Source organism: Schistocerca piceifrons, chromosome 2 (genome assembly GCF_021461385.2).
Source record: "Schistocerca piceifrons isolate TAMUIC-IGC-003096 chromosome 2, iqSchPice1.1, whole genome shotgun sequence".
In the NCBI taxonomy this organism is placed as follows: Eukaryota; Metazoa; Arthropoda; class Insecta; order Orthoptera; family Acrididae; genus Schistocerca; species Schistocerca piceifrons.
Genome location: NC_060139.1, coordinates 374,298,902 through 374,314,099, shown reverse-complemented (window position 1 = coordinate 374,314,099; position 15,198 = coordinate 374,298,902). Strand labels below are relative to the sequence as shown.

The 15,198-nt window shown below is 40.3% G+C and overlaps 1 protein-coding gene across 1 annotated transcript in view; it reads left to right on the top strand.

The window, feature by feature from the left end:
* The first annotated feature begins 972 nt into the window (after positions 1-972).
* Positions 973-15,198, top strand: part of LOC124775408 (bone morphogenetic protein 8B-like) — a 151,032-nt gene continuing 136,806 nt past the window's right edge. The window contains exon 1 of the mRNA XM_047250241.1: positions 973-1,116. Within this exon, the coding sequence (XP_047106197.1) occupies positions 973-1,116 (144 nt within the window). The remainder of the gene's footprint in view (positions 1,117-15,198) is intronic.

Below are 15,198 nucleotides of genomic sequence, written 5' to 3'. Positions count from 1 at the left end.
CAGAGCTACGTCCGTTTGAGAAGCACATATACTCGAAAAAATGCATGCACAAGGTGACGCATTCGCATTGTGTGTGTTTAGACGAGACTCTTGTGGTTGTGGATTCCACAATGCATTAAATTTAGTTCTCCCGCTCTCCAGTGAAACAGCAATACTGTGCGTCTCAAATGGGTTCAATATCTATGCGCCAATAGGTGTGTGTTCTCGTGAAATATTCAGCGAGTCTCGATCGAGGCATTTGTGACGTAAAGTTTCTCCCTCATCGAAGACATCCGAACTGCCCTCGGAAGGTCTCCCGGAAGAGAGAACACACAAATATTTGGTTGATTTCTGTAATTCATCTGCCTGTTTTTTTAAAAATAAATAAAGGTCTTGTGAAATAATCGCTCCTTGTAAGCCTACAATCTAAAGCAAGATATGCATCGGATTAGGAAAACTACTATTATTATGTAGATAATTGCTTTTAACTCTGTTATGTGGAGACTAGTTATGAAACGATTCCAGGAATTAACATGCATGCTAATTGAGAAGCTGATATAGTACGCTGCAAAGAGGCGTTCAGATTCTGAAGTTCAATTTCCTCTGTGCACATCATGTTGACTTTTTTAACTAATAAGAAGAACGAGGCACTAGCTACGAGTTCAAAACCCTCGCGGTGCATAAATAACTCCTGGACTTCATAGGAAGTACCTCCCGACCCTTCCAAGAAAGGCGATAAACTGATAATTCAGCAAATGCTGTCAAGTCGCGAATACGAGAGTCCGCAACCAAAACAAGAAAAGCATCGGTGGAAGGGGTGGCTACACGAGAACGCGTTGTCGAGTTTTCGTCGTGAGCGCCGGCTTAGGACAATCGGGTGGGCGCGCGGGGCCCGGGAGGGGAGCCCCGCCTCCGGTGACGGTAGGCCGCGGGCTGCCAGGGTTTTTCCCCACTCCCAATATAATTGGGTGCGGGCGGCGCGCCGCGGCAGTGATGGCTCGCGCATTGTTGTGGTGGTGCGGCTGCGGCCTGCTGCTCGCGTCTGCGTGCTCCGCTTCGCCGGCGCCGGCGCCCTCGCCGGCTCCACTTGTGGCGTCATCCTCAGTGGGCGCGCCGGCAATCGCCCAACTTCAGCAGGTGGGACCCGCTCGCGCCGATATCCGCTGGTGACTTCGGCTTTCAGAATAATCAGCCTCATCCTTACTAAACCGACCAGCAGACTCCTAACTGTCCTTTAACTCCAGGAAAATGTGGGATTTTGAGTTCGAGCGTTTCTAAAAATGGGAGCTTCAGGTTCCGAACATCTGACCATTATCCTAAGCCGTAGAATCAAAACTTAATGGTCCCATTCCATAAGCAAATAAGAATTACTCACGGCTCTTAAGGCAGATATTTTCATCCACAACACACGAACCACATGTGGCTTAAACATTATCCTTAAAAAACAAAGAAAACAGTTTCACATTACTACGAAGTATCTCACCAGTCTTACTGAAACAAGCTCAATAAGAAGTTACAAATTAATTATTTGTAAATACCATTCACTGAATACGACACCAGAATCTAGTACGATATTAAATTCTAGCTGATTATACAATCTTAACAAATATCTTTATTGTATACTCAATTCGCATGAAAGGACGCTTCATAATCTTATGTGATTAATTAACAATGAATTTACGATTTAACCATGACAGCTGCAGTGGCTATAAGATTCTGGGGAAAATATTAAGTGCAGTGCTTCTCAATATCCTATGTGCCAGATATTAGCAGACATTGACTAGTACAAAAGAGTAATTGCACATGACGTGGATGTGATAATATGTTCAACTGACTTCAGCATCCAGTGTCTTGAAATGTAATTCCGTTTGGCTATAAATTTCTAGAGGATAAACGACTAAACTACTTCTGTCTTCCACTTGATCCAAACAGATTAACGTAAGTAACAGGCACATTAAGTGGTTTCATATATATCGACAGATGACTGACAGGTGTATCAAAACCTCCGAAATTAACGTCAACCGTGTTATAACGAAACCTACCGTGACATTTTTGGATTATACTCATTTTTTTGTACTTGGAACAATTAGGACTGACTTACTTCATTGCTTTGGCCCTTCTAGGGGTATAGCGCATCCAGGAAAAGTCGCTGTCCCTCTCTGTCTTGACCATTCCCTTAGTTCCGACCAGGTCTTGCCAACTCTCCTTGCATCCCCTTCCACCGCCCACAATTTGGAAAAATGCACCAATTGTACTTTTACGTGGCATGGAATGCCATACACAGCACAACTTCTTAGATAGTAGAGCTGCAACATTCTCCGTCAAATTATTAAGTTCAAGGTTTTATTTCTACAGTTGTATGAGGTTTATCCACAAATAAATGCCCAGAATAATTGACGAGAGCATTTTTCAAGCCTTTTGTAACACACCTGGCCAAGGGCGCTAATACCATAGTTTATGGGGGGGGGGGGGGGGGGCTAGACCCGGTGATATGGATAATTTTAATATCTTGCAAGACGAATGACGACTTGTAAGTAGCCATAAGAAGTTACAGTTCCGACCCTAAGAACCCGTGTAATTATCTTCTTTAAGGAAAATTGCCTGACTGTACCATATTTTTTCCTATCCCTGAGAATAAGGGAATAGGGCGCCCCCCTCCCCACCTCCCCTTGTCTCCGAAAATGGGCGCCCTTGCGCTACACTGAGCAGTGTTGAGTTTTCGTCAGAAGAGCGCTGCAACAAAGGCGTCGAAACGTTGGAGCCTAGGGATTCTCACTGAAACCTAGACCATGTAGGCGAAAAATTTAATATTCCAATACATATCAATACATTTATTGTGCTTCCCTTGCAGCTAGTTCTTCCTTTTGTCTCGAGATTACAAATTTGTGTTCAGGTGACGTAGGGCAGAGAAATGCAGCAAAGCCATCGTCTACATATTGCTATTAAGTGGAGCACCAATGTCACATAATTGGTCGGATTACGAGTAATGAAACATCTTAATTTTTTGTTGCCCTGTCGTCCTGAGTTGCATGCGATATTATGTTGATTGTGGCGTTAGGTCAGTCTATGTGCGACCGAATTTAACCACTGTTATCATGCCATTCGCGTTTGGCCTTTATGTTCTGAAATTCATCATCAATGGCCAGTCTATAGCTGCTGCTTGACACGAGTGCTCGCTTTCCTAGATTTAAGGCTTCTGTTCTGCTTACAGTTTTTCGAACTGCCGCTAGTCTAATGATGATTCGAAATATTTTAAGCAGAACAGCTGCTACAAACTCTCCGTCGATAATTCGTTTAAAAAAATACAGGCGAAACGCGTCATGTCGTGATCAAAGTGGTTTAGTCAGTTGCACATAAACGAACCTGACGTGACAATTTTCAGCGTGATACCAGTTGTGTGTTTAGAGCACAAATACTCTCCAACGTTCTTTATTCTGTAATATAATGATGTTCTTCACACTCTGAAAGAGTTTTCTATCACCGAGAACGAATCACCTACCTGCGCAATTATTTCCGTAGAGGCAGATAAAATTAGTTTTATATCGGTTCAGATTCAAAATTTCTCGAGCCAGGGTAACTGCAATTGATTAGCATGACTTGGGAGGTGAAATTGCAAGTCGTTGTATATACTGATACTTTCGCCACTGTGAAGATGTAAACCGTTAAGGACGAAGATGTCGATTTAGGCGCAACGAATTGTCTATTAAAGCTTTGAGCAACGTTCGTGAACCACGCCTGGATAGCTCAGATGCTCAGATCATTGCTGTCAAAGCAAGGATCAACGTTCAAGTCAGTTCGGACACACTATTGTAATCTATCAGTAGGTACGTAATTAGTCACTCATCTGGAAATTTTAATTAAAATAAATTGACCTACCGCCTTTTGTAAATAAGATGCTCACGATAGAAAACTGGACAAATAGATATGACGACTTCTAAAAAGTTTTCGACTTCACTGATTAATGTATGCGTTCGAGATTTCAGCCCAGTTAACTTTCGACCTTTTTAAATTCAGTACAACAGAATAACAACTAGATCACATAAGTAAGACTATAACAATCGCTTCTCAAGGAGAAACGCCAAGGATAGCGGACAGCAAAGCTGCATTTGAAAACAAACTAATACACAGCAGTATTTAAACACGAAATACGCCGATTGACGGGTAATCTGACACGTCCCCTAACGTTATTCTATATGAAACACAGTGAACCATGGAGACAGTATTAAGACAACACCTAAAATTTATGAGCCAGATAATAACTTCAGGCACGTATCATTAGTCACAACATTACTAGTGTTTCCTGCAACAGTTTAACACATATTTGCCCCCAAGGTCAGAAGACATGCTACAGAAGCTCATCTGAGCACTGACCGTTAAGGAAATCGTTACAAAAACTACCTGAAACAGCCCTAATAATTTTAAGAGAGCATCAGAAACCTCATCTATCAGGGAGATATACCTCCATGTGAGGCTGACACCTTCTGATTTAGGGACACTACACTGCTTTCCTTGGTCTAATGACTGTTATTATCTAAATTTAAGCTGTTCTCAGTTATTTATAATCTTAAGTACAAGCCCACAGTGCAACAACCAATCACAGCCTAGTAGCAACTTTTTGAAAACTGTTTCCCTCTACCTTAACAAAAATGAAGAAGAGCAGCTGAGACAGCAAACATACACTATTATGGGGCTGGTAAGTTGCGCCAGTAGGATGAAAAAAGTGAATGGAAAAGACACGACTTTTATTTTGTTATTTAATAACACATACATACTGCCAAACTCAGTAACTGCATCATCCATGAAATTAAAACGAACAGCTCCCACTCCTCACAGCATCGTTTTCTTGTGATGTATGTTGAAATCATAATGTGTTACAGCTTGGTGCAAGTCCTTCAGTCGGTAGCAGCGTAACAGGATGCACGTTGTTGACGTAGCGTCTTTATGTAAGTAGCTCCCCAATGGTAATGTAACACCTAGATGGTACCGTTACACTTATCATCATTAATTAGAGTACGATGAAAGACATTTAAGGTTGTTTCGTGCCACATAATTCACATCGTCACCGACTTTTCTCAACCAATGAACAATATATTCGCCATTTATTAATATTCACTCCGTTCACTGTTATTGTAATATTCATTTTTACTGTGTTTTTATGTCTTATTTCACTCGCACAAATTCACTGTTGTGTCTAGAAAACTTAAATCCTAAGTATCATGATTTAGAAAAAAAAGTAAATTTAGGAATTTCGCGTCAGACGCTATTTGGCGTTATTCAGTTTCACGTCTCCCGGCACTAATTTCCTTACGTGCAGAATTTTCCCACTCGTTCAGCAAGGTACGGGGAAGGAGTTAGTCACTGTCTTACGGAAGGGTGTAACTTAGCACGCACTTGAAACGCACGGCTGATAAGTTTATCAGGACTGCTGTCTCGGGATTTGGAACCAGCTGCTGTAAATAATATACCAGTGTTTTATCACTGCGATATCTTGTTTGGTCCGTCAAACAAGAGCAATGTCTGAAATTATATGAGATGTAGCGAAAAGTGTTATAAGCATCAGCTGAGAATCTCTTTGTTTATAATATTTACGAGACGCAACACCACGTTAACTTTAAACAAATCATTTAAATGAAATATCAAACGAAGGACGTCTCCAAAAGACGACTACAAATGCGAGAGTCAAGCCACGTCACCATCACACTGTTCACAAATTGCGTAACCTTTCTCTGTGCCGTAACGAACTACGGAGAACGATGACTTGCAAAAACCTGAATTGTTTTCACAGACCCACAGCAATCGTTTATAGGCTATAATGAGGAAGCCTCCATTAACGTTGCTCATTGAATTACCAGCTAGAACGCTGTGTGAGAGCGACGTACTTTAGTAGCTGCAGTTTTCCGCCTACGTTAATATTCTGTACCGCATAAGCAGCAGCGAAAAACCGCACATTACCAATCTTACATTTTATGAGACATGTTATGAGTAATCGCTTAGTACCTAACGAATTAATTTACAAGGTGTGTCGTCCTTCAAAGGTTGTTCTAACTTGTAGAATCTTCTATCTTTTTGTCCTTTTAAACATTTTTTGTTGCTAATAACTGAGTCTGATTATCATCTTTTCTACAGTACTTTACTGTTATACTGAAGCAAAACGAAAGACAGTACAAGCAATCACGAGTAATAGACAAATATCTTACTGAAACTCTACATTTTCTCAAATTTGCTTCGTTCCATGTCTGTGAAAATCTGTATCCAAACTGTGCTTTCATGTAAGCCAAGTTTCATAGCATGCTGGAAGGTACTTTTTTCAGTAAAATTTTTTCACATCTCCAGAACCATCGCTAATGTAACGAGGAAAACAATGACTACTATCTGCCTATGGTGCATCTCAGCGTTACTCACTTAATCTTCATGACCCTTACGAAAGAAATTACTGATCCGAAAGCAGCAAGAGCGTTTCCAGATATTGGTACCAGCTTTTCTTGAGCGAAACATCATCCGTGCTCGGACGTTTCTCGTTTCATGTCACTGACAATGCTTTCGTTTTATCTAAAATACTTGCTACTGAAACTAAGCAGCGCATCCTTAGATTTATTCGATTGCATCCTCCATATTCTCTTGACTGGGGCAATGAAACAACATTTAAGAGCCAGTCTAACGTGAGATTTTATACGCAGTTTCCTTGAGGTAGCTGCAGTTTCCCAGCAGTCTTTAGTAGACGTAGTCTACCAATCCCCAAAACAGTTTTACTGTGTCACTTCAATGCCACATAGATTCAAGCAGATACTCTTAGATATTTGAATGATACTATTACGTAGAAACAGATGTTAATGTCACTCTTTTTGTCCCATTTAGATAAAAGTTATGATAACCGTCTTTCTAAAGAAATTGTTTATCTAGCATCTTTCTTAGTGAGAATAGCATCATCAGTGTACAGTCTGAAGCTACTGCTTACTCTAAAAATAGGTTTATGCCGATTTTGACGCTAAGAAGTATGATTAAATTTCTTTGTGTCACTAGCTTATGTGGAAATTCCCTGCCAAAGACCAGTGTTCTGGTCGCTACCTGACAAGATATTTTTAATCCGGTCAAATGTTGGAAAATAATCCTGTAATAGTTTTTTCATTGACTGACATGGCTGCTCAAATGGGACCCCTGGAGTAATAAATCGTCGCTGACAAAACCTACGTGATGCCATATTAAGGAACACCAAAGATTTAGGGGAACTTTGAGCCTCCTCCAGTGAAACAGTAAGCGCAAATTATTAATCGATTTCCGAAAGTGTTGAAATATGAAAATGTTAAGGTAGTTAGAAATTCATCTGCCATTTATGCTGATGTTATCAGAGCACCAGCTCGGGCTGACGAGAAAATAAGCCATGGATTAGTGGGAATCACCCTGAATTCTCTCTGCAGTGATTCAGGGTAACAATCGAAAACCAAAATCTGGCTGACTTGACGGAGATTTTGAAGGCTGCTTCTCCCGAATCAGTTTCATCTTCCTTGGTTATGATAAAGCGTCGGATCTCGACACTGGACGTGTGATTCCAAGAATCTCTATGACTTGAGACACGTCCCGTAACCCTCCTCTCAGTCATTTTATCTCAAAATTAGACCACCATATGTACTGCTGATTCTGTTCTTACTGTGAAGGTCCATCTTCGTAACTGAGACGACAACTTCTCTGAGAGCGGTTTGGAGAGGCTAGTTTCGACTTCTGGTACGACCAAACATTTGTCGAGGCGACTGAAATGGGATCTACTCACCCTTGTGTGAACACGTGGAGAGCTATCAGAAGGAAAAATACGGGATCTGGTTTCAAACGGAGAAATTAATAACATGCTGTGCAGAGTGGTTGCTGCGAAATAGAGGACAGTGTGCCACAGATATAATACGTGAATTACATCATTAGAACAATGGCGTTTCTCGTTGAGGTAGGATATTCTCATGAAATTCCAGCTATCAACTTTTTCCTCTGAATGTGAAAATACTTTGTTGGCGCCCATCTACATAGGGAGAAGTGACCCTTGTATATAAGACAAATCAGAGCTCGCACGGAAAGATGTTCGTTTTTCCCGCGCGCTGTTGGAGAGAAATAGCTTGAAGAAGGCTCCGTGGACCGTCTGCCGGGCACTTAGTTGGGAACTGCAGAGTAATTATATAGATGTGCATGCAGAAGTCCATCCAGTGCTACCGCAATACTACAATAATCTACTATACTGCGTATACCAAATATGATACCTAATTTTGGATACACCAATCAACAAGCGTTATGTTAGTGTCCGGAACGCTGTTTTCAAAGCACTCTAAAAATCAACTTTTCGTGCGTCTTTAAGAAAACAACACTCCATCTAGAAACTTATCAGGTCTTATAGCAGATTCTCAAAGAAAAAAAGAAAAAACAGGTAGGAAGAACAGGGTTTAACGCCCCGTTGACGCCGACAACGAGATCATTAGGGGAAGAGCATAAGAATGGCGAAGGAAAAAGATTGTCTTTATAAGATAGGAACAATCCCAGCATTTATTTGATTCGTGGAAATCGTGGTAACACTAAGTCTGGATGGCTAGATAGGGATATGAGCTGCCATAGCCGCCCGAACAGGAATTCATTGTCTTATAAATTCTCGCCTTGGCTTTCTTCTTTAGCTGCTCTCGTTATAATTCTTTCTCTTGACTGATATCCATTTGTTGTCTAGGTGGGGAGTTAATATCTTCTTGTTGCAAATATGCTGACTTCTTATTTGACATACTTTTCTCAGGCGCAAATCCTGTGAATTTATGGATAAAATAATTCAAAATATTCTTGAAATCAGTCATGTACTCAACCCATACCCAATGGTCATCGTTGTGATATGTCCTGTAAAACCCATCTGGTACATGCATACAGCATTTAACTGAGTTTCTTGTTTGGTGGTAAGCACCCTCACTTCTACCTCTTCTTGCATCCTCCTGTCCGAAACTAGAAACTGAATTGTGTCCCATTATCACAAAATATATGTTGGGTAATCTTATTTTCACATATTATTTTATTATCATGTCTTTTTTTTTTTTTAACTGACTTGGTTGAAGCTTTTGAAAAGCTTTTAATTTTATGAACTTTCTGAAATGTGTCTAACGCAACTAAGACATTTTCAAAATTTCTCAATGCTTTGGCTTGTGGATGATGTAAGTCTACTGCCAATAACTCTAAGACATTATTTGGCCTAATGCTTTGCATATGACTATGTCTGGTACTATCTTCAGTTTCACCTTTTCATTTAACAATAATTTAATCTATCCATGACTCTGCATGTCACCTCATTAAAGGCACAGATTATGAAAGTTTTGCTGTGCATTAATTTAGTCCACAATAACCGTTCACTAAACAGTAATAATTATTGTTTGGTCCAACGCACGTGCCGCTGTTCCTTCTTTGCATCTTTCTTCAAATATAAAAAAATGCTATAGATTTTATGGTATTTCCTCAATTTGTCAGTATTTTTGGTATCACAATTGCTGTTAAACAACTTCATTCACATATCGTCCTTGATAGTGCCTCAATTTTTTACTAATGATCTCACTCCTCTGTCTTTCTATGGGTTCAAAATAAAGCGACTTGAATATCCTATCAAAATCATTTTTCTTGATTAGCATCAATTTTTACCGGGATAAGAGAAAATGCATCAGCTATTATATTGTCTGTACGTTCGAGATATGTCAAAATTAATTTGTTACATGATAGACTGATCGCATGGACTCAGTTTACGTAATAATCTACAGTCTTTCACGACAAATGCTAATCTTGGTAGTCATTATATATTCCATAAACAATATATAATGTTTGTACATCCACACACAACACCAAGAACTTCTTCTGAGGTACTGTGTTGTTGAGTTGACATTCAGAGAGAGTCCGGATACAAAAAGGGATGCTCCAATGCTCCTTCTACATCTGCATCCATCAGTACTCTGCAAGCCACCTGACAGTGTGCGGCGGAGAGCACTTCTGGTACTGATCCCCCCCTTGCCTGTTCCACTCGTTAGTGTCGAGTGGGTAGAATGACTATGGGTAAACCTCTGTATTAGCTCTACTTTCTCGTCGTAGACATTTCGTGAGCTGTATGTGGGACGAAGTAATATATTATCCGAATCTTCCTGGAAAGAACTCTCTCGAAATTTCAGTAACAAATATCTCCGTAGTGCACAAATCTTCTCCCCTTCCTTTTCGATTCATAGGACGATTTAGACTTTACCGCATTATATGATCTATGTGTTCCTACCTGGCTGGTGTAAGATATTATTTTGTACCAATTCCGTGTTCAGTACATTAAAATCATTATGGCATTCATCTTTCCGGACGGAAGTCCAATTCTTTTTCAAAAGCACGCAGAACACAACCACAGAGACCTATGAAAAATTTTAATTGCTCTTTGGTTTTAAGTAGAGAGAAAATTTTTGTCGATTTTATGATACTTTCAATTGTCACAGTGCGGCCAAGAAATTAATATTCTCTCTTCACAAACTCTCACTTTTTTACGTTAACACATTCGGGTTCGTCTTAAAGCATGTAACACATCAGTTAGCAACTCACAGTCATCCTCCGTGATGTCGTCATCAACAATACATCATCACTAGACTTTTAATTTTCGAATGTAGAGTTTCTCCAATGCCCTTACAACTCCATTATGGATATCTGTCGTACTTCGAAAACATAAATATTCGAAACAAATCTTCTCGTTGTTCTTTTGTGATGTCCCCAATCCTCAACATAATTCACAATTTGACATGGCTCTTCATGGGAAAGGCTAACAATACTCAAGTTTCTAACCTGGTAACCAGCTCCATTTACTATATAATCGTTTCCTGGCGCCGTTGTTAAATGAATCTGTTGGTATGATTTACTTCCTATCACCAAATTTCACTTCAGCCTTCTGTGTCTTTGAATACAACTTAACCTTTTCTTACATTAAATGACGTATAGGTTTTTAACAGCCAGTCTTTCCCTTACATGATGCCGGTATTCTGTTAAGCATAAATTCGTGTTTAAAGTCCACTTCATTGATCGTCATAGAATCAAAAGTCTCATTTCATGTTGGATTGCTACTTGTGCCAGTAGCATCAACACTTAATGATGGCTATTCGTACTAACCCATATTTAAACTCAATACAATTATCATATTCTTGTGACGTGGATTTAATTTCCGTGCATGTGTCGATTAAAATTTGTGTATTTACATGGTACATCCCTGTTGGCCTTAATATCTATTTGCACAATTCCCTACTTGACGCATTGTTTCCCCATAGTAGAACATATCCTATCACCATGTCGCTCCATGAGAGACTGTACAGCTTCCGCTCTTTTCTTCTTCCCTCCACAAGTGCATCTCTGTCCATGTACTGATGCTGGACATGTATACCTCGTATGTCATGATTTTTCACCTTTCTTTCTTTCAATTCTTTCTCTGCTTTGAATCCATGTTGAATGTTCCTAAAATTTTAAGGCTATGCTACTGCAGCCCATTATAGTCATGTCGTTCCATGTCTACTTCTTCTTTATAAACTATGTGCTCTTCAGTGGTTCATACTCAGTCATAATTTCTTTCCTTTTTCTTTCTCACAATGCTATTATCGCTCAGAAACTCTTTCCTAGTAATGCAGCGTGATTTTGCTTGAAGTCGACGATACACGGAGCTGCCCATGTTTGCGCAGCACACCCATCTTTGTACTCATCCTCTAGGATTTTTGCATTGGCAACGGCTGGATCTAATTCTGCGACCAGTACTACCTTACTTGCACTATGCTCTCTCTGTCATTAACATCATGCGCCTCCAGTCTCCTTGCTGCAGTTCCTCGCCACTCTTAATTTGCTGTCCGCTTTCACCACCACATTTCTCGTAGTTGTTCTTCTGGGCACGAATATCAGGTAAAAACATCCTCTCACACCCGCCTGGTTTATAATTAAAGCGGCTGCTGGTTTTCCGCTAACATACTTGCGGCACTGTTGCTGTACCTTTCAGCTCTGTAGACATTCGATTCCACTGTTCACCTCTTTAATGATCTCTTAGGATATTTACTGGGCGTCGTTTTGTTCACTCCTACCATGAATCTTCTTATTCCTGTCTTAGTCATTACTTTGAGTAATATTTTCAGAATTATTTTCACAGCATACAACGTATTGTAAAAAATAACAGCGCTCCTACCCACAATTTAATGATGTTAACGAAGTGTTTAACAAAATTACTTAATAGCGTAGATAACTACGACACTGATAATGGTTCAAAATGTTCACAAAAATGTCTTAAAGAACTGAACAGTTCAATATTACAGTCACCTGACCATATAGACAAAGTATACTGTTTTAACGAACTGGTCGTTACACCAGTAAATCACGTAATATGGTGACGTGCATGTGTTGTGACTACATGTCAATAACTCGCACAGACGATAGTGCCGGCCGAAGTGGCCGAGCGGTTCTAGGCGCTACAGTCTGGAACCGCGCGACCGCTACGGTCGCAGGTTCGAATCCTGCCTCGGGCATGGATGTGTGTGGTGTCCTTAGGTTAGTTAGGTTTAAGTAGTTCTAAGTTATAGGGGACTGATGACCTCAGCAGTTAAGTCCCATAGTGCTCAGAGACATTTGAAGCATTTTTGAACAGATGATAGTACTTCGCTGTCTATGGCAGAATAAAAAGAAAAGCACTTTAACAATCAACGTATATATTACTGAAAATAGTATTCACAGGCTACATTGACCTAGCTTGAACAAGAGTGATTGAAACACACATTTTTTTTCCACAGTCATATATGATGAACATACACAATCAGACAACACCAGGATACTGCGCATCAAGCCTATTTAAACAAACAGAGTGGGGTGCCGCAATTGTGAGCACACTTGACTCACAGCCCGGAAGACGACGGTTAAAATCCGTGTGCGGTCATCCTGATATGTGTTTCCCTTGATTTCCCTAAATAGCTCCAAACAAAATCGCATTTTTAAAATGTGATTACGCCTATTCAGGCTGTTTTAGTTTTATTTCTAGACCATGCCCTCTTAGACAAATTATAGATTCCAGTATATCTTCTGAACAAGGCTCAATTATTTCGGCTGAAACCTAGGTAAAGGTTGGTTTCATTACCGCAAACGAGCCTGATAGTTCCTTATATATATTAGATAATTTATAAAATAGAAATTTCTATTTTGGAGTAATCAATTATGTTCTGAAAATTATCGCTATAAAGTAACGAAACACACTTCGTAGAAGATCGCTAACAATTCTCTTTTGAATCCTACACTTTTCAGTATGTAGTATTATTTTAAAATAGAAAAGCCACTAAAATTCATAAACCACGACACAATCAATTGAAATTAGTTCAGGTAAAGTTCTGTGAATATATTTGCCCTGAAGTGGAAAACTTTAACCTCACACAATTAAGACTCTTTAATTTAAATTGCAAGTTTCAACCTACCACATGGTACTATAAGGACAGCACACAGTAAACGCACAAAAAAGAGTGCCGTCTGAAAGGCAAATTCAGTCAACTGCCTTCACACTCCCACAATGACTTCACTCGCGCTGTATCTTCTATTACGTCCAACACGATGTGTTCAACACAAAAACTACAACTCGTAACTGATACTTGGTGCAAAAGTAAACTCCGCAACTGCACTCATCAAATGGTTTCAGCACCATGGGACTTAACATCTGAGGTCATCAGTCCCCTAGAACTTAGAACTACTTAAACCTAACAAACCTTCGGACATCACACACATCCATGCCCGAGGCAGGAGTCGTTCCTGCGACCGTAGCGGTCGCGCAGTTCCAGACCGAAGCGCCTAGAACCGCTCGGCCACACCGGCCGCCAACTGCACTCATCCTAATAGTTACTAGTCCTCTTGAAACTCCCTCCCAACCCCCTTTTTCAAGCCCTGCCGAGGTGACGTGCCTTGTGTGGCTCAACGATACTTGTAGCCTTTTGTATGGTCTTTCAATTAGTGTACAGGAACCTAGTGATGATCCACGGACCGAAACTCTTTGTTCAATAAAGAAACTTTATCAGCTGCTCTTGGCCATAAATCATGACGGTCTTCAGTAATTTCCTTTCCTTTTTCTGTACCTGGTGGTATTTTTATTTTGTGATTATGGCAGTGACAGACGAATGGCATCAGGTACTACGGGTAAGAACGTCTCATCTTAGGAGGCAATCGAGAAGTTTCTTGATCATGTCGCTCAAATGCGAGAGGACAGTTTAGTGTTGCACATGGTATCAGAGAGGTTAAAGGCAAGAAGAGAAGAAGGGAACAGTCCTGTGCTAACTTTTCTTTGTCTGTCCTAGATACCAAGCCCCTCGTTAGTAACTCCTTTTTCAGACAAATCACTAGTGGAAATTTTGACTTTTGTAGATAATTAATTAGCTACAAAGGTGGAGGAATAGAATGATGAGAAATTATTGTTCGTGGCTGGAATAAAGTCGACAGGGGATACTAGGGCAATGTGATGTGCCATGAGAAGTTGCGAAACGCTTGGTCCTTCCAGAACATGCAGTAAGGACTGTTGCAGCGGTAATTTAAAGACAAAAACAGTCCATAGAAAGTTCTGTTGACCATATTATGAAGGTAAACATTAATACTTACGAGCTGATATATAATGACAACGCCAACAAGGAGGAGTTTTCCAGATGAAATTTCCCGAAAAGTGCGAGTAGAATTTCGAAAGCAGTGGTGACAGTGACAGCTTTCGCAGAAATAGATGTGGTGACCAGAACTAGAGAAAAGAAGGTAATTTTTAATGCAGAGACCATGTGCTACAGATGTGGTCAGCCTGGTCACATTCAGTATAATTGTAGAAAGCTTTAGTGTGGTATGTGCAAGCAAATTTCACACCCACAATGCGAATGTCAGCGTAGGTCTCCACAAACACAGGTAATGTGGTCGCATATTAGAGTACGTACCAGGGCGTTACACTAGGTAAGAAACGGTGAGGCAACTGCGGGATTTCATGGTAAATGTGAGCACAGGACACCGGTGTGCGGAATCGGTGGAGGATTATTGTTTGACCAGCTATGTAAGAGGAAAGGTCTGTAAATTTTTCCGGCATTCAAGATCGCAGGTATCCGAGAAAGCCAGGGTGTATGTACTTGGTGTAAAGAATGTGAGCCAACCTTTTGTATATCACTAAGCGACTATATACCAGAACCCAGAAACCAATAACAGTTGCAGGCTATCTATCGAACAGCCTCC